Source organism: Rhinoderma darwinii, unplaced genomic scaffold (genome assembly GCF_050947455.1).
Source record: "Rhinoderma darwinii isolate aRhiDar2 unplaced genomic scaffold, aRhiDar2.hap1 Scaffold_3923, whole genome shotgun sequence".
Taxonomy (NCBI): domain Eukaryota; kingdom Metazoa; phylum Chordata; class Amphibia; order Anura; family Rhinodermatidae; genus Rhinoderma; species Rhinoderma darwinii.
Genome location: NW_027463543.1, coordinates 52,812 through 73,530, shown reverse-complemented (window position 1 = coordinate 73,530; position 20,719 = coordinate 52,812). Strand labels below are relative to the sequence as shown.

General features: G+C 44.9%; 1 protein-coding gene across 1 annotated transcript in view; it reads left to right on the top strand.

The window, feature by feature from the left end:
• Positions 1-2,456: 2,456 nt before the first annotated feature.
• The window catches only part of LOC142708461 (endothelin-converting enzyme 1-like), an 18,735-nt gene continuing 472 nt past the window's right edge, over positions 2,457-20,719 (top strand). The window contains exons 1-5 of the mRNA XM_075848386.1: positions 2,457-2,546; positions 2,802-2,888; positions 12,909-13,050; positions 13,818-14,027; positions 20,643-20,715. Of these exons, the coding sequence (XP_075704501.1) occupies positions 2,802-2,888; positions 12,909-13,050; positions 13,818-14,027; positions 20,643-20,715 (512 nt within the window). The 5' untranslated portion in view covers positions 2,457-2,546. The remainder of the gene's footprint in view (positions 2,547-2,801; positions 2,889-12,908; positions 13,051-13,817; positions 14,028-20,642; positions 20,716-20,719) is intronic.

Here is a 20,719-nt window from a genome sequence, read left to right as displayed (position 1 = left end):
GATAAGTAATGTATGTACACAGTGACTCCACCAGCAGAATAGTGAGTGCAGCTCTGGAGTATAATACAGGCTGTAACTCAGGATCAGTACAGGATAAGTAATGTAATGTATGTACACAGTGACTCCACCGGCAGAATAGTGAGTGCAGCTCTGGAGTATAATACAGGATATAACTCAGGATCAGTACAGGATAAGTAATGTATGTACACAGTGACCCCACCAGCAGAATAGTGAGTGCAGCTCTGGAGTATAATACAGGCTGTAACTCAGGATCAGTACAGGATAAGTAATGTATGTACACAGTGACTCCACCAGCAGAATAGTGAGTGCAGCTCTGGAGTATAATACAGGCTGTAACTCAGGATCAGTACAGGATAAGTAATGTATGTACACAGTGACCCCACCAGCAGAATAGTGAGTGCAGCTCTGGAGTATAATACAGGCTGTAACTCAGGATCAGTACAGGATAAGTAATGTATGTACACAGTGACTCCACCAGCAGAATAGTGAGTGCAGCTCTGGAGTATAATACAGGATATAACTCAGGATCAGTACAGGATAAGTAATGTATGTACACAGTGACTCCACCAGCAGAATAGTGAGTGCAGCTCTGGAGTATAATACCGGATATAACTCAGGATCAGTACAGGATAAGTAATGTATGTACACAGTGACTCCACCAGCAGAATAGTGAGTGCAGCTCTGGAGTATAATACAGGATATAACTCAGGATCAGTGCAGGATAAGTAATGTAATGTATGTACACACTGACTCCACCAGCAGAATAGTGAGTGCAGCTCTGGAGTATAATACTGGATATAACTCAGGATCAGTACAGGATAAGTAATGTATGTACACAGTGACTCCACCAGCAGAATAGTGAGTGCAGCTCTGGAGTATAATACAGGATATAACTCAGGATCAGTGCAGGATAAGTAATGTAATGTATGTACACACTGACTCCACCAGCAGAATAGTGAGTGCAGCTCTGGAGTATAATACTGGATATAACTCAGGATCAGTACAGGATAAGTAATGTATGTACACAGTGACTCCACCAGCAGAATAGTGAGTGCAGCTCTGGAGTATAATACAGGATATAACTCAGGATCAGTACAGGATAAGTAATGTAATGTATGTACACAGTGACTCCACCAGCAGAATAGGGAGTGCAGCTCTGGAGTATAATACAGGATATAACTCAGGATCAGTACAGGATAAGTAATGTATGTACACAGTGACTCCACCAGCAGAATAGTGAGTGCAGCTCTGGAGTATAATACAGGATATAACTCGGGATCAGTACAGGATAAGTAATGTAATGTATGTACACAGTGACTCCACCAGCAGAATAGTGAGTGCAGCTCTGGAGTATAATACAGGATGTAACTCAGGATCAGTACAGGATAAGTAATGTAATGTATGTACACAGTGACTCCACCAGCAGAATAGTGAGTGCAGCTCTGGGGTATAATACAGGATGTAACTCAGGATCAGTACAGGATAAGTAATGTAATGTATGTACACAGTGACTCCACCAGCAGAATAGTGAGCGCAGCTCTGGAGTATAATACAGGATATAACTCAGGATCAGTACAGGATAAGTAATATAATGTATGTACACAGTGACTCCACCAGCAGAATAGTGAGTGCAGCTCTGGAGTATAATACAGGATGTAACTCAGGATCAGTACAGGATAAGTAATGTAATGTATGTACACAGTGACTCCACCGGCAGAATAGTGAGTGCAGCTCTGGAGTATAATACAGGATGTAACTCAGGATCAGTACAGGATAAGTGATGTAATGTATGTACACAGTGACTCCACCGGCAGAATAGTGAGTGCAGCTCTGGAGTATAATACAGGATATAACTCAGGATCAGTACAGGATAAGTAATGTATGTACACAGTGACCCCACCAGCAGAATAGTGAGTGCAGCTCTGGAGTATAATACAGGCTGTAACTCAGGATCAGTACAGGATAAGTAATGTATGTACACAGTGACTCCACCAGCAGAATAGTGAGTGCAGCTCTGGAGTATAATACAGGCTGTAACTCAGGATTAGTACAGGATAAGTAATGTAATGTATGTACACAGTGACTCCACCAGCAGAATAGTGAGTGCAGCTCTGGAGTATAATACAGGATGTAACTCAGGATCAGTACAGGATAAGTAATGTATGTACACAGTGACTCCACCAGCAGAATAGTGAGTGCAGCTCTGGAGTATAATACAGGATGAGGCATGTATGTACACTGACTCTGCTGATTATGGAGTTTATACTTCGGTGAATGATGGGGTTTGTAGTATTCCTGGTAAACGTCTGTAGGTTTTCTCGTGTCTGGACCTTGTTTCCTCCTCGGCACCCGGGGGGGGGGGGGGGGGGGGGGTTAATGCTGTTCCCCTCCCTCAATGTGTGAGTGGCTGCAGTTAATAATGGCAGGAAGGAGGGGGGGGGGGGCAGAGTTGAAGCTAGAACGACATAATAGTGCGCAGGCTGGGGGCAGAGATGGCCGTGGTGGTCGGGTGGTGAGACTAGAAAGTATGTGCCCCCTGGTAGCCGTCACGTGCCCCTGCAGCGTTACATAAGGAGTCCTGGTGTGGGTGGTCCCGTCAGCTGCGGCTCCTCTTGTATTGACTTGGGGTTTGATCCTGGGAGATGTGGGGCCGGGGCAGCAGGAGGGTGGGGAGGGGTGGTGGGTCCTGGGTTTAGGTGCCCCCTCGTGCCCGGCATCTGGTCGGTGTCGTCCGGTTCATGGAGCTGCTGAGAGATTCTGTTGTACTTTTCACCTTTCAGATGTCGTCCTACAAGAGAGCGACGCTGGACGAGGAGGATCTGGTGGATTCCATCCATGAGGGCGAGGTGTACCCCAGTGGAGCGCAGGTATGGGGGTCTCTGTACATGTTGGGGGGCCACCAATAAGTCATAATGGGAGATGTTTAATCCTTCTACAACCTGGAGGCTCCGCTCTGAAGAGCTTACAATCTAATGCCTGCCAGTGTGGCCGCTGTGGCTGATGCCCTCCCCTCCTGGGGGGTAAATACTGTCACTGCAGGGGGCTCATGTAATTAGGTCTTCGTCTCCCTACCCCCGCTGTGTTGTCTCAGGACATTCGTGGTCCGTGGCCTCTTGTCCCCGGGTTGGTGTCATGGAGCAGATCTTGGGGTGCACTTTGTGGGGTCCTGGTCTGGTGTGTGGGCTGCTTGTACCCCTCCTGTGGCTCCAGCCCCTTGCTGTGATATCCTCTCCGCGCCTAGAGAGCAGACCTCAGTGCAACAGCAGAGCTTTCTCCTTCCAGAAGCAGCGGCAGATGTTGATAAATGAGGCTTGGAGAAGAGTGTAGATTGTAAGCTCCAGAGACCAGGGACTGGGTGGGGAGCCGGGAGCTTGTAGAGACCGACTAATCTGAGCAGGGAGTGGAGATGTTTTACATTCCGGATGTGTCGCCCGGCCAAAAACACAATGGAAACCTGAGCTGCCCCTGCTCTGCCAGGTGGACCGGGACTAACCCCAGTCCTCATATTAAAGGACCAGTCACCCTCATAGCACTAGTATAAGCTGTGGTCTAAGGAGCGGCTGATATCAGTCACACATGATGTAATGTCTCTGGAGGATATAATAGTACTGGAGTGATATAAGAGGAGCGGCTGATATCAGTCACACATATGATGTAATGTCTCTGGAGGATATAATAGTACTGGAGTGTTATAAGAGGAGCGGCTGATATCAGTCACATATGATGTAATGTCTCTGGAGGATATAATAGTGCTGGAGTGATATAAGAGGAGTGGCTGATATCAGTCACACATATGATGTAATGTCTCTGGAGGATATAATAGTACTGGAGTGATATAAGAGGAGCGGCTGATATCAGTCACACATATGATGTAATGTCTGGAGGATATAATAGTACTGGAGTGTTATAAGAGGAGCGGCTGATATCAGTCACATATGATGTAATGTCTCTGGAGGATATAATAGTACTGGAGTGATATAAGAGGAGCGGCTGATATCAGTCACACATATGATGTAATGTCTCTGGAGGATATAATAGTGCTGGAGTGATATAAGAGGAGCGGCTGATATCAGTCACATATGATGTAATGTCTCTGGAGGATATAATAGTGCTGGAGTGATATAAGAGGAGCGGCTGATATCAGTCACATATGATGTAATGTCTCTGGAGGATATAATAGTACTGGAGTGATATAAGAGGAGCGGCTGATATCAGTCACACATATAATGTAATGTCTCTGGAGGATATAATAGTACTGGAGTGTTATAAGAGGAGCGGCTGATATCAGTCACATATGATGTAATGTCTCTGGAGGATATAATAGTACTGGAGTGTTATAAGAGGAGCGGCTGATATCAGTCACACATATGATGTAATGTCTCTGGAGGATATAATAGTGCTGGAGTGATATAAGAGGAGTGGCTGATATCAGTCACACATATGATGTAATGTCTCTGGAGGATATAATAGTACTGGAGTGATATAAGAGGAGCGGCTGATATCAGTCACACATATGATGTAATGTCTGGAGGATATAATAGTACTGGAGTGTTATAAGAGGAGCGGCTGATATCAGTCACATATGATGTAATGTCTCTGGAGGATATAATAGTACTGGAGTGATATAAGAGGAGCGGCTGATATCAGTCACACATATGATGTAATGTCTCTGGAGGATATAATAGTGCTGGAGTGATATAAGAGGAGCGGCTGATATCAGTCACATATGATGTAATGTCTCTGGAGGATATAATAGTGCTGGAGTGATATAAGAGGAGCGGCTGATATCAGTCACATATGATGTAATGTCTCTGGAGGATATAATAGTACTGGAGTGATATAAGAGGAGCGGCTGATATCAGTCACACATATAATGTAATGTCTCTGGAGGATATAATAGTACTGGAGTGTTATAAGAGGAGCGGCTGATATCAGTCACATATGATGTAATGTCTCTGGAGGATATAATAGTACTGGAGGGATATAAGAGGAGCGGCTGATATCAGTCACATATATGATGTAATGTCTCTGGAGGATATAATAGTGCTGGAGTGATATAAGAGGAGCGGCTGATATCAGTCACACATATGATGTAATGTCTGGAGGATATAATAGTACTGGAGTGATATAAGAGGAGCGGCTGATATCAGTCACACATATGATGTAATGTCTCTGGAGGATATAATAGTACTGGAGTGATATAAGAGGAGCGGCTGATATCAGTCACATATGATGTAATGTCTCTGGAGGATATAATAGTGCTGGAGTGTTATAAGAGGAGCGGCTGATATCAGTCACATATGATGTAATGTCTCTGGAGGATATAATAGTACTGGAGTGATATAAGAGGAGCGGCTGATATCAGTCACATATATGATGTAATGTCTCTGGAGGATATAATAGTGCTGGAGTGTTATAAGAGGAGCGGCTGATATCAGTCACACATATGATGTAATGTCTCTGGAGGATATAATAGTGCTGGAGTGATATAAGAGGAGCTGCTGATATCAGTCACACATATGATGTAATGTCTCTGGAGGATATAATAGTACTGGAGTGATATAAGAGGAGCGGCTGATATCAGTCACACATATGATGTAATGTCTCTGGAGGATATAATAGTGCTGGAGTGATATAAGAGGAGCTGCTGATATCAGTCACACATATGATGTAATGTCTCTGGAGGATATAATAGTACTGGAGTGATATAAGAGGAGCGGCTGATATCAGTCACACATATGATGTAATGTCTCTGGAGGATATAATAGTACTGGAGTGATATAAGAGGAGCGGCTGATATCAGTCACATATGATGTAATGTCTCTGGATGATATAATAGTACTGGAGTGATATAAGAGGAGCGGCTGATATCAGTCACACATATGATGTAATGTCTCTGGAGGATATAATAGTGCTGGAGTGATATAAGAGGAGCGGCTGATATCAGTCACACATATGATGTAATGTCTCTGGAGGATATAATAGTGCTGGAGTGATATAAGAGGAGCGGCTGATATCAGTCACATATGATGTAATGTCTCTGGAGGATATAATAGTACTGGAGTGATATAAGAGGAGCGGCTGATATCAGTCACACATATGATGTAATGTCTCTGGAGGATATAATAGTGCTGGAGTGATATAAGAGGAGCGGCTGATATCAGTCACATATGATGTAATGTCTCTGGGGGATATAATAGTGCTGGAGTGATATAAGAGGAGCGGCTGATATCAGTCACATATGATGTAATGTCTCTGGAGGATATAATAGTACTGGAGTGATATAAGAGGAGCGGCTGATATCAGTCACATATGATGTAATGTCTCTGGAGGATATAATAGTACTGGAGTGATATAAGAGGAGCGGCTGATATCAGTCACATATGATGTAATGTCTCTGGAGGATATAATAGTGCTGGAGTGTTATAAGAGGAGCGGCTGATATCAGTCACACATATGATGTAATGTCTCTGGAGGATATAATAGTGCTGGAGTGATATAAGAGGAGCGGCTGATATCAGTCACATATGATGTAATGTCTCTGGAGGATATAATAGTACTGGAGTGATATAAGAGGAGCGGCTGATATCAGTCACATATGATGTAATGTCTCTGGAGGATATAATAGTACTGGAGTGATATAAGAGGAGCGGCTGATATCAGTCACATGATGTAATGTCTCTGGAGGATATAATAGTGCTGGAGTGTTATAAGAGGAGCGGCTGATATCAGTCACACATATGATGTAATGTCTCTGGAGGATATAATAGTACTGGAGTGATATAAGAGGAGCGGCTGATATCAGTCACATATATGATGTAATGTCTCTGGAGGATATAATAGTGCTGGAGAGATATAAGAGGAGCGGCTGATATCAGTCACACATATGATGTAATGTCTCTGGAGGATATAATAGTACTGGAGTGATATAAGAGGAGCGGCTGATATCAGTCACATATGATGTAATGTCTGGAGGATATAATAGTACTGGAGTGATATAAGAGGAGCGGCTGATATCAGTCACATATGATGTAATGTCTCTGGAGGATATAATAGTACTGGAGTGATATAAGAGGAGCGGCTGATATCAGTCACATATGATGTAATGTCTCTGGAGGATATAATAGTGCTGGAGTGTTATAAGAGGAGCGGCTGATATCAGTCACACATATGATGTAATGTCTCTGGAGGATATAATAGTGCTGGAGTGATATAAGAGGAGCGGCTGATATCAGTCACACATATGATGTAATGTCTCTGGAGGATATAATAGTACTGGAGTGATATAAGAGGAGCGGCTGATATCAGTCACACATATGATGTAATGTCTCTGGAGGATATAATAGTACTGGAGTGATATAAGAGGAGCGGCTGATATCAGTCACATATGATGTAATGTCTGGAGGATATAATAGTACTGGAGTGATATAAGAGGAGCGGCTGATATCAGTCACATATGATGTAATGTCTCTGGAGGATATAATAGTACTGGAGTGATATAAGAGGAGCGGCTGATATCAGTCACATATGATGTAATGTCTCTGGAGGATATAATAGTGCTGGAGTGTTATAAGAGGAGCGGCTGATATCAGTCACATATGATGTAATGTCTCTGGAGGATATAATAGTGCTGGGGTGATATAAGAGGAGCGGCTGATATCAGTCACATATGATGTAATGTCTGGAGGATATAATAGTGCTGGAGTGATATAAGAGGAGCGGCTGATATCAGTCACACATATGATGTAATGTCTCTGGAGGATATAATAGTGCTGGAGTGATATAAGAGGAGCGGCTGATATCAGTCACATATGATGTAATGTCTCTGGAGGATATAATATAGTACTGGAGTGTTATAGGAGGAGCGGCTGATATCAGTCACATATGATGTAATGTCTGGAGGATATAATAGTACTGGAGTGATATAAGAGCAGCGGCTGATATCAGTCACATATATGATGTAATGTCTCTGGAGGATATAATAGTGCTGGAGTGATATAAGAGGAGCGGCTGATATCAGTCACACATATGATGTAATGTCTCTGGAGGATATAATAGTGCTGGAGTGATATAAGAGGAGCGGCTGATATCAGTCACACATATGATGTAATGTCTCTGGAGGATATAATAGTACTGGAGCATTATAAGAGGAGCGGCTGATATCAGTCACACATATGATGTAATGTCTCTGGAGGATATAATAGTACAGGAGTGATATAAGAGGAGCGGCTGATATCAGTCACATATATGATGTAATGTCTCTGGAGGATATAATAGTACAGGAGTGATATAAGAGGAGCGGCTGATATCAGTCACACATATGATGTAATGTCTCTGGAGGATATAATAGTACTGGAGTGATATAAGAGGAGCGGCTGATATCAGTCACATATGATGTAATGTCTCTGGAGGATATAATAGTACTGGAGTGATATAAGAGGAGCGGCTGATATCAGTCACACATATGATGTAATGTCTCTGGAGGATATAATAGTACTGGAGTGATATAAGAGGAGCGGCTGATATCAGTCACACATATGATGTAATGTCTCTGGAGGATATAATAGTGCTGGAGTGATATAAGAGGAGCGGCTGATATCAGTCACACATATGATGTAAAGTCTCTGGAGGATATAATAGTACTGGAGTGATATAAGAGGAGCGGCTGATATCAGTCACATATGATGTAATGTCTCTGGAGGATATAATAGTACTGGAGTGATATAAGAGGAGCGGCTGATATCAGTCACATATGATGTAATGTCTGGAGGATATAATAGTACTGGAGTGATATAAGAGGAGCGGCTGATATCAGTCACATATGATGTAATGTCTGGAGGATATAATAGTACTGGAGTGATATAAGAGGAGCGGCTGATATCAGTCACACATATGATGTAATGTCTCTGGAGGATATAATAGTACTGGAGTGATATAAGAGCAGCGGCTGATATCAGTCACATATATGATGTAATGTCTCTGGAGGATATAATAGTACTGGAGTGATATAAGAGGAGCGGCTGATATCAGTCACATATGATGTAATGTCTCTGGAGGATATAATAGTACTGGAGTGATATAAGAGGAGCGGATGATATCAGTCACACATATGATGTAATGTCTCTGGAGGATATAATAGTGCTGGAGTGATATAAGAGGAGCGGCTGATATCAGTCACATATGATGTAATGTCTCTGGAGGATATAATAGTGCTGGAGTGATATAAGAGGAGCGGCTGATATCAGTCACATATATGATGTAATGTCTCTGGAGGATATAATAGTACTGGAGTGTTATAAGAGGAGCGGCTGATATCAGTCACATATGATGTAATGTCTCTGGAGGATATAATAGTGCTGGAGTGATATAAGAGGAGCGGCTGATATCAGTCACACATGATGTAATGTCTCTGGAGGATATAATAGTACTGGAGTGATATAAGAGGAGCGGCTGATATCAGTCACACATATGATGTAATGTCTGGAGGATATAATAGTGCTGGAGTGATATAAGAGGAGCGGCTGATATCAGTCACACATATGATGTAATGTCTCTGGAGGATATAATAGTGCTGGAGTGTTATAAGAGGAGCGGCTGATATCAGTCACATATGATGTAATGTCTCTGGAGGATATAATAGTACTGGAGTGATATAAGAGGAGCGGCTGATATCAGTCACACATATGATGTAATGTCTCTGGAGGATATAATAGTGCTGGAGTGATATAAGAGGAGCGGCTGATATCAGTCACATATGATGTAATGTCTCTGGAGGATATAATAGTACTGGAGTGTTATAAGAGGAGCGGCTGATATCAGTCACACATATGATGTAATGTCTCTGGAGGATATAATAGTGCTGGAGTGATATAAGAGGAGCGGCTGATATCAGTCACATATGATGTAATGTCTCTGGAGGATATAATAGTACTGGAGTGATATAAGAGGAGCGGCTGATATCAGTCACACATATGATGTAATGTCTCTGGAGGATATAATAGTGCTGGAGTGATATAAGAGGAGCGGCTGATATCAGTCACACATATGATGTAATGTCTGGAGGATATAATAGTGCTGGAGTGATATAAGAGGAGCGGCTGATATCAGTCACACATATGATGTAATGTCTCTGGAGGATATAATAGTGCTGGAGTGATATAAGAGGAGCGGCTGATATCAGTCACACATATGATGTAATGTCTCTGGAGGATATAATAGTGCTGGAGTGATATAAGAGGAGCGGCTGATATCAGTCACATATGATGTAATATCTCTGGAGGATATAATAGTGCTGGAGTGTTATAAGAGGAGCGGCTGATATCAGTCACACATATGATGTAATGTCTCTGGAGGATATAATAGTGCTGGAGTGATATAAGAGGAGCGGCTGATATCAGTCACATATGATGTAATGTCTCTGGAGGATATAATAGTACTGGAGTGTTATAAGAGGAGCGGCTGATATCAGTCACACATATGATGTAATGTCTCTGGAGGATATAATAGTGCTGGAGTGATATAAGAGGAGCGGCTGATATCAGTCACACATATGATGTAATGTCTCTGGAGGATATAATAGTGCTGGAGTGATATAAGAGGAGCGGCTGATATCAGTCACACATATGATGTAATGTCTGGAGGATATAATAGTGCTGGAGTGATATAAGAGGAGCGGCTGATATCAGTCACACATATGATGTAATGTCTCTGGAGGATATAATAGTGCTGGAGTGATATAAGAGGAGCGGCTGATATCAGTCACACATATGATGTAATGTCTCTGGAGGATATAATAGTACTGGAGTGATATAAGAGGAGCGGCTGATATCAGTCACATATGATGTAATGTCTGGAGGATATAATAGTACAGCAGTGATATAAGAGGAGCGGCTGATATCAGTCACACATATGATGTAATGTCTCTGGAGGATATAATAGTACTGGAGTGATATAAGAGGAGCGGCTGATATCAGTCACATATATGATGTAATGTCTCTGGAGGATATAATAGTACTGGAGTGATATAAGAGGAGCGGCTGATATCAGTCACATATGATGTAATGTCTCTGGAGGATATAATAGTACTGGAGTGATATAAGAGGAGCGGCTGATATCAGTCACATATATGATGTAATGTCTCTGGAGGATATAATAGTACTGGAGTGATATAAGAGGAGCGGCTGATATCAGTCACATATATGATGTAATGTCTCTGGAGGATATAATAGTACTGGAGTGATATAAGAGGAGCGGCTGATATCAGTCACATATGATGTAATGTCTCTGGAGGATATAATAGTACTGGAGTGTTATAAGAGGAGCGGCTGATATCAGTCACATATATGATGTAATGTCTCTGGAGGATATAATAGTGCTGGAGTGATATAAGAGGAGCGGCTGATATCAGTCACATATATGATGTAATGTCTGGAGGATATAATAGTACTGGAGTGATATAAGAGGAGCGGCTGATATCAGTCACATATATGATGTAATGTCTCTGGAGGATATAATAGTGCTGGAGTGATATAAGAGGAGCGGCTGATATCAGTCACATATGATGTAATGTCTCTGGAGGATATAATAGTACTGGAGTGATATAAGAGGAGCGGCTGATATCAGTCACATATATGATGTAATGTCTCTGGAGGATATAATAGTGCTGGAATGTTATAAGAGGAGCGGCTGATATCAGTCACATATGATGTAATGTCTCTGGAGGATATAATAGTGCTGGAGTGATATAAGAGGAGCGGCTGATATCAGTCACATATGATGTAATGTCTCTGGAGGATATAATAGTACTGGAGTGATATAAGAGGAGCGGCTGATATCAGTCACATATGATGTAATGTCTCTGGAGGATATAATAGTGCTGGAGTGATATAAGAGGAGCGGCTGATATCAGTCACACATATGATGTAATGTCTCTGGAGGATATAATAGTGCTGGAGTGATATAAGAGGAGCGGCTGATATCAGTCACACATATGATGTAATGTCTCTGGAGGATATAATAGTGCTGGGGTGATATAAGAGGAGCGGCTGATATCAGTCACACATATGATGTAATGTCTCTGGAGGATATAATAGTACTGGAGTGATATAAGAGGAGCGGCTGATATCAGTCACATATGATGTAATGTCTCTGGAGGATATAATAGTGCTGGAGTGATATAAGAGGAGCGGCTGATATCAGTCACACATATGATGTAATGTCTCTGGAGGATATAATAGTGCTGGAGTGATATAAGAGGAGCGGCTGATATCAGTCACACATATGATGTAATGTCTCTGGAGGATATAATAGTGCTGGAGTGATATAAGAGGAGCGGCTGATATCAGTCACACATATGATGTAATGTCTCTGGAGGATATAATAGTACTGGAGTGATATAAGAGGAGCGGCTGATATCAGTCACATATGATGTAATGTCTCTGGAGGATATAATAGTGCTGGAGTGATATAAGAGGAGCGGCTGATATCAGTCACACATATGATGTAATGTCTCTGGAGGATATAATAGTACTGGAGTGATATAAGAGGAGCGGCTGATATCAGTCACATATGATGTAATGTCTCTGGAGGATATAATAGTGCTGGAGTGTTATAAGAGGAGCGGCTGATATCAGTCACATGTCTCTGGAGGTTCTCTTTTCCGGGGCACTGAGCGCCTCTTGTCTGGATCGTCTCCAGGTCGTCCTTATCCGTTATCCAAGTAAGGGGAAGTTCTGTGCACGGGGGAGGGGGGGGGGGGGTCCCATAAAGAGAACGCCCGACAGAGAGGTGGTTAATATCTGGTGTTTTCGGTTCCTGTAATTTGGCGGCCTCTTCTTTGGTCGCTGTTCTCGGCGCCGCACGTCCTGTTAACCTCTTGTCGTCCACAGGTGAGTCTGCGAGGAGGACGACACCGCAGCAGCTGCTGGACGGACCGGACGCACGTAGAGAAGCGGATGCTGGTGCTGGTCGCGGTCCTCGCGGTCGGACTGCTGGCGTGCCTGCTCTCCCTGGTGATCCAGTACCGGAACAGTAAGTGAACGTGTTACCATAGCGACAAATGACCACAGAGTTGTGTTTATGGCGCTCGTCAGTCCCATGTAAGAAGCGTCATCAACGTGAAGCGAAATGTTCTGCCGCTTTCTAATACTCTGATTCTGTTCCGCTTTTCAAGATCTCCGTTTGCTGTCAGTAAATGCTAACATTCTGTGTTTTATCCAGAGGCTGAAAATCCATCCTGACCCAAAACATTGTAACAAACCCTCAGCTGTGAGACATTAGGTCAGGATGGATTTTTAACCTCTAGATATAAAGACTGTTCACACTTTCTGACAGCAAGCAGAGATCTTGGTGAGGAATTGACACTTGATTAGAAATTTGCAGGACTCTCCAGTATACAGCGCTGACTCTTTAGATACAAGAGACTGGACACCGGCCCTTTAAAGAGAATTCCCACAATCCCTGGTGTCAGTTTACATGGAGCAGGTCGGGGCCCTCGCCCGTTCCTAGCACAGGGGCCACAGCAGCCAGTAACGTGCTCACCCCCGCTGCACTGGACGGCTTCCTATAGAGAAGGGGGAGGGGTGCGGCGCAGTGATGGCGTCTGGTAACATGTAATAACCGAAACCTGCGCTCTTCGTGGCGGCCATTACTGTAACAATCCCCTCCCCCACAAGCCGTAACGGACCACTCCTTTTCTAGCAGCGGGGATGGCAGGGGAGACCCCCGGACTATAAGGGGGTGACTGGTGGGGGGGGGCTGACTGTGGCGTCACCTCTGATGTCTTGTCTGTGCTGCAGATGATCGCACCTGTCTGTCGGAGTCCTGCATCTCGGTGACCAGCGCCATCCTGCGCTCCCTGGACCGCTCCGTGGACCCCTGCCAGGACTTCTACAGCTATTCCTGCGGGGGATGGATCAAGGCCAATCCGGTCCCTGATGGTCACTCCCGCTGGGGCACCTTCAACGAGCTGTGGGAGCACAACCAGGCCGTGATGAAGCATCTGCTGGGTGAGCGCCGCCCGAACCCCCAAATATCCTCCTAAAGGGACTGTACTGAGGTATTACCGGGAAGTAATGGAACTGTACTGAGGTATTACAGGGAAGTAATGGGACTGTACTGAGGTATTACAGGGAAGAGAAGTAATGGGACTGTACTGAGGTATTACAGGGAAGTAATGGGACTGTACTGAGGTATTACAGGGAAGTAATGGGACTGTACTGAGGTATTACAGGGAAGTAATGGGACTGTACTGAGGTATTACAGGGAAGTAATGGGACTGTACTGAGGTATTACAGGGATGTAATGGGACTGTACTGAGGTATTACAGGGAAGTAATGGGACTGTACTGAGGTATTACAGGGAAGTAATGGGACTGTACTGAGGTATTACAGGGATGTAATGGGACTGTACTGAGGTATTACAGGGAAGTAATGGAACTGTACTGAGGTATTACAGGGAAGTGATGGGACTGTACTGAGGTATTACAGGGAAGTAATGGAACTGTACTGTGTGGTGTAGTAGGTGCCCCCACCCTGCGCTGTCATCCCATGTGGTTTCCATGATGACGCCGGGACCGCGTGGCGCTAATTCCGTAACTCCCCGGTGTTAACCAGATGATGAGCGAGTCAAGTTAACCCCTGAGCTGCTGCTTTGTTAGTGTGTAATGTGTGGAAGTATGTGACAGTCACCGCATACTGCAGAGCTGACCTGTGCGTAACAATGTGTCACTAAGGCCTTGTTACCACTCTGCTCCCAACCTTTACATTAAACATGTCCATAGGCCCCTGTCCGGCTGCTGCACATTGGCACACCCTTGACTTACGTGGGTTCCATTGTTTTGCTGGAAAAGAACTATTCTGCCCGGGAAAAACAAAAGCTGTGAACTCCGCCTTATACTTCAGAGCTGAAATCTCCTAACATTCCCGATTTTTATTTCAGTGTCTGCGTGGAGCTTGTTCTGATTTGCAGTGTCCCATTCACACCAAGCACTGTAGTTACTGGAAATGGTAATTCAGACATCTAGTAACAACCAGAAGAATAGTGAGTGCAGCTCTGGAGTATAATACAGGATGTAACTCCGGATCAGTACAGGATAAGTAATGTAATGTATGTACACAGTGACTCCACCAGCAGAATAGTGAGTGCAGCTCTGGAGTATAATACAGGATGTAACTCAGGATCAGTACAGGATCAGTAATGTAATGTATGTACACAGTGACTCCACCAGCAGAATAGTGAGTGCAGCTCTGGAGTATAATACAGGATGTAACTCAGGATCAGTACAGGAGAAGTAATGTATGTACACAGTGACTCCACCAGCAGAATAGTGAGTGCAGCTCTGGGGTATAATACAGGATATAACTCAGGATCAGTACAGGATAAGTAATGTAATGTATGTACACAGTGACTCCACCAGCAGAATAGTGAGTGCAGCTCTGGGGTATAGTACTGGATATAACTCAGGATCTGTACAGGGTAAGTAATGTATATACACAGTGTACTCCACCAGCAGAATAGTGAGTGCAGCTCTGGAGTATAATACAGAATCAGTACAGGATAATAATGTATGTACACAGTGACTCCAGAGCTGCACTCACTATTCTGCTGGTGGAGTATAATACAGGATGTAACTCAGGATCAGTGCAGGATAAGTAATGTATGTACACAGTGACTCCACCAGCAGAATAGTGAGTGCAGCTCTGGAGTATAATACAGGATGTAACTCAGGATCAGCACAGGATAAGTAATGTAATGTATGTATACAGTGACTCCTCCAGCAGAATAGTGAGTGCAGCTCTGGAGTATAATACAGGATATAACTCCGGATCAGTACAGGAAATGTAATGTATGTACACAGTGACTCCACCAGTAGAATAGTGAGTGCAGCTCTGGGGTATAATACAGGATGTAACTCAGGATCAGTACAGGATAAGTAATGTAATGTATGTACACAGTGACTCCACCAGCAGAATAGTGAGTGCAGCTCTGGAGTATAATACAGGATGTAACTCAGGATCAGTACAGGATAAGTAATGTAATGTATGTACACAGTGACTCCACCAGCAGAATAGTGAGTGCAGCTCTGGAGTATAATACAGGTTGTAACTCAGGATCAGTACAGGATAAGTAATGTAATGTATGTACACAGTGACTCCACCAGCAGAATAGTGACTGCAGCTCTGGAGTATAATACAGGATATAACTCAGGATCAGTACAGGATAAGTAATGTATGTACACAGTGACTCACCAGCAGAATAGTGAGTGCAGCTCTGGAGTATAATACAGGATATAACTCAGGATCAGTACAGGATAAGTAATGTAATGTACACAGTGACTCCAGAGCTGCACTCACTATTCTGCTGGTGGAGTATAATACAGGATGTAACTCAGGATCAGTGCAGGATAAGTAATGTATGTACACAGTGACTCCACCAGCAGAATAGTGAGTGCAGCTCTGGAGTATAATACAGGATGTAACTCAGGATCAGCACAGGATAAGTAATGTAATGTATGTACACAGTGACTCCACCAGCAGAATAGTGAGTGCAGCTCTGGAGTATAATACAGGTTGTAACTCAGGATCAGTACAGGATAAGTAATGTAATGTATGTACACAGTGACTCCACCAGCAGAATAGTGAGTGCAGCTCTGGGGTATAATACAGGATGTAACTCAGGATCAGTACAGGATAAGTAATGTAATGTATGTACACAGTGACTCCACCAGCAGAATAGTGAGTGCAGCTCTGGAGTATAATACAGGTTGTAACTCAGGATCAGTACAGGATAAGTAATGTAATGTATGTACACAGTGACTCCACCAGCAGAATAGTGACTGCAGCTCTGGAGTATAATACAGGATATAACTCAGGATCAGTACAGGATAAGTAATGTAATGTATGTACACAGTGACTCCACCAGCAGAATAGTGAGTGCAGCTCTGGAGTATAATACAGGATATAACTCAGGATCAGTACAGGATAAGTAATGTATGTACACAGTGACTCACCAGCAGAATAGTGAGTGCAGCTCTGGAGTATAATACAGGATGTAACTCCGGATCAGTACAGGATAAGTAATGTAATGTATGTACACAGTGACTCCACCAGCAGAATAGTGAGTGCAGCTCTGGAGTATAATACAGGATGTAACTCGGGATCAGTACAGGATAAGTAATGTAATGTATGTACACAGTGACTCCACCAGCAGAATAGTGAGTGCAGCTCTGGAGTATAATACAGGATGTAACTCAGGATCAGTACAGGATAAGTAATGTAATGTATGTACACAGTGACTCCACCATCAGAATAGTGAGTGCAGCTCTGGAGTATAATACAGGATATAACTCAGGATCAGTACAGGATAAGTAATGTATGTACACAGTGACTCCACCAGCAGAATAGTGAGTGCAGCTCTGGAGTATAATACAGAATGTAACTCAGGATCAGTACAGGATAAGTAATGTAATGTATGTACACAGTGACTCACCAGCAGAATAGTGAGTGCAGCTCTGGAGTATAATACAGGATGTAACTCCGGATCAGTACAGGATAAGTAATGTATGTACACAGTGACTCCACCAGCAGAATAGTGAGTGCAGCTCTGGAGTATAATACAGGATGTAACTCCGGATCAGCACAGGATATATAATGTATATACTCCTCTATAGTTTCCGGGTGGCGCTGATGTGATCCCGGCCTTGATGTTGTTTTTTATGCTTTAGGTTTTATTAGTGACACTTTTCCTGCTACCAGAGTTGCAGAATGTCTGAAAATCCCTGGCAGAGAAAGGCTTAAAGAGCCACTGTCCATGAAATGTTCCCCACCTTTCCAATACTGTGTTCCAGTTCTTCACCATTTTCAGGGTTTCTGCTTGCTGTCAGTGAATGTGAACGTTCTTTCCGCCAGCCGCTCAGAATGTTTTGCTCAGTGAATAGTTTACACTGGTGTGTGGGTTCTTTAGCCCGTGGATGTAAGTGTTTCCATTCACTGCCAGTCAGCAGAGGTTCAGTAAGTGGTGTGTATAAGAAGCTTTTCTTAGGCTAATATGAGATGGCGTCCGGCGCCCTCAGTGAGGATCTCGTTCTCACGGCTGCGGCTCTTATCTCCACGGCACAGACCTGAGGCCTTCAGAGCCGGAGCCAAGATCCCCTCCCCCGCCCCGGCCCCTCGTCCTGTGTCCACACTGCAGATAAGTGGTGTTTACACAGAACAGTCCGGGGGTCCGGCCGCCCCAAATCCAGAACTATGACCGCTGCCCTGGTCATTGTCATCTGTCCTGGGGTACGAGGGTGCCCACGTTGGTCACCTGACAGAGGGGGGGGGCAGCGCCAGATTATAATCCTCTCCGATTACAAATATAAATAAATAGGATTATTGCCTGTGTGGGGGAGGTGCAATTAAAGGGGCATCGCCCCAGAAATAGCCAATAAGTAGAAGTCCTCGAGTCGTCCCCTTCTATGCGGATGTCACCCAGCTTTCCTAGAAACAGATAATTAGGAATATGGCTACAAACAGCCACCCAGCTTTCCTAGACCCCTGAACGGCAGATTTAACACATTGTCATGGAGATACGAGCAGATCGCTGTACGAGTCCGATGTCTGTCAGGACTCCAGGAAAGCTGAGTGACATTCCTTGTTCCCCCGTTTGCTTTTCAGTTGTAACCATTCAGATCACCCATGTTTTAGAGGATGATGGGAGTATTTCCTTGAGATGAGCGATGTCCCCCTGATAACTCTCCCTGGCCCCCGGAGTCTAGTTTCGGTCTGCGGGGCCTCCGCTCATCTGCTTTAGGTTCTTGGATGGGTCTGGAATGAGCGGAACGTGTGGGACTCGGCTCATGTGGTGTTAGGGGGGGGAGGGGGATCAAGGCGGCTGAACTATTCTAGAAGTCAGAGGCTGTAATCGGTGCCAGATGGATTTGCTGGGGCCACGGCCTTTATATTGACCCACGGGGCCCCCGGGACTGATGGTCAGGAGCTGGAATGCAGATACCGGTTGTGCTCGTCTCGTGGAGGATGATGGGGGTGGTGGTGAAATCACAATCTCTGGTCACTACTGGGTCACAGATACGACGACGACCTGACGCAGAGGAATCGCTCCTTCATTCTCGAGCCCCACCGGGTTTCCGGCTTTATCTGCGTTTCCCCTTAAAATGTTTGTCTTTATTCCTCCGTTTTATGGCGGGCGTGACTTGCGTACATGATCGGTTGATGCGGTTTTCTTGAGCTCTGCTCGTTTCGGCGGTGCCTAAAATTTGTGAAAAAATACATTAGTGTTAAGAAAAATCCCTGCGATCAGCGGGGTCCGACTTCCCGTGCCTGGATGGGGTTTTAGTTTTCAGCTCTGCGGGTCACAACTGGCCCGGTAAAGATAAGCCCCTTATCCCGCCGCTGCTCTCCCTGCCTGTGCGGAGCGCTCCTCTGACAGCACGATCACCCTGAGATGTCCAGATCACTGACTGCTCCCCCGTCCAGCGGCGTCTCGGGGGTCCTGATACCTAAACTCCTTCTCTGCAGGGTTCACTGTTCCCGCGCTCCCGTCCTGCGGGCGTCCTGACTTCTGAAATAGACCTGAATTCTCTGGCCCACCGGTTGGAATCTTGTACCGTCTGGGTCGAGACCTCTGCGCAGAGTGGAGTAGACTGAGCCGGGACGTGGGTGTCCTGCGGATGTCGGCTCAGTCCCCTGCAGAATAAGACCCCGGAGATGATGATTGGGGGGCGAGGTTATGGAGGCAGGTAAGGGGTCAGCCTCGCCCTCCCCCCTCACCGAGACTCTCAGACTTGTATTTTTGGGTATTAGCGCTTCATGACTCTCCTTATTGAGGACACTTTTTATATACCTGAACCTCCCACAGTGGAAACTTGTAGGCCCCGTGACCTCCTGAAACGGTGAGATGGCTCCTGGCTGTGGCACGATCTTCAGATCCCACGGTCGTCCACTCAGTATCCGGTTTCTCCGACTGTTTGGCCGTCAGACAACTATCTCCAGAGCTACGGCTTTTCCCTTATCACTGGGGATCCCCCTCTTCCCTTTCTGCATCCTCCGCTCCCTGACTTAGAGGGATTCTGCTCCGGTTTGGGGTGTTGGACCGGCCTGCTTGGTGCCGCGCTCCTCCGTTGTCCCCTCTCCGATTGGAGGGCCACTGGAGTGACTGCGGGACTGGTTCTGGATTCTGCGCGTCTCCCGTTTCAGGAGTTTGACTCTGCCCCGCGGGTTCGTGTTCTCTAGATTCCGCCATCCACTGACCACCCCCCCCCCCCCCCCACGGAGGAGCCGCGAGAATTATCTCCTTGTATCTGGATCGTACATTAGTTTCCCGGCCTCCTCCAGGGCTTTGGTTTGCAGGTCCCCCTCCCCCTCATTATTCCGGCTGCCTATATAACGTAATATCCGGCGCCGTTCTTGGCTTTGTGTTTACGTTTTTCTTGCGATTCCTCGTTAACGTTGTTTTATCTTTTGATCTTCTCCTGGACTAGAAAAACCTTATCCACGTAATAAGTGTGATCTCCGGCGGCTCCGTGGAGGTTGTGCTGTGATCCGGCCTCCGGGGGGCGCCGGGCGGTACTGACCTGTAACACTGGAGCGGATGATGAATGGCCTTTGTTTTTGTTACTCCAGAGAACTCCACCATGAACTACAGCAGCGTCGCCGAGCACAAGGCGCAGAGGTATTACCAGGCCTGTCTGAACGAGTCC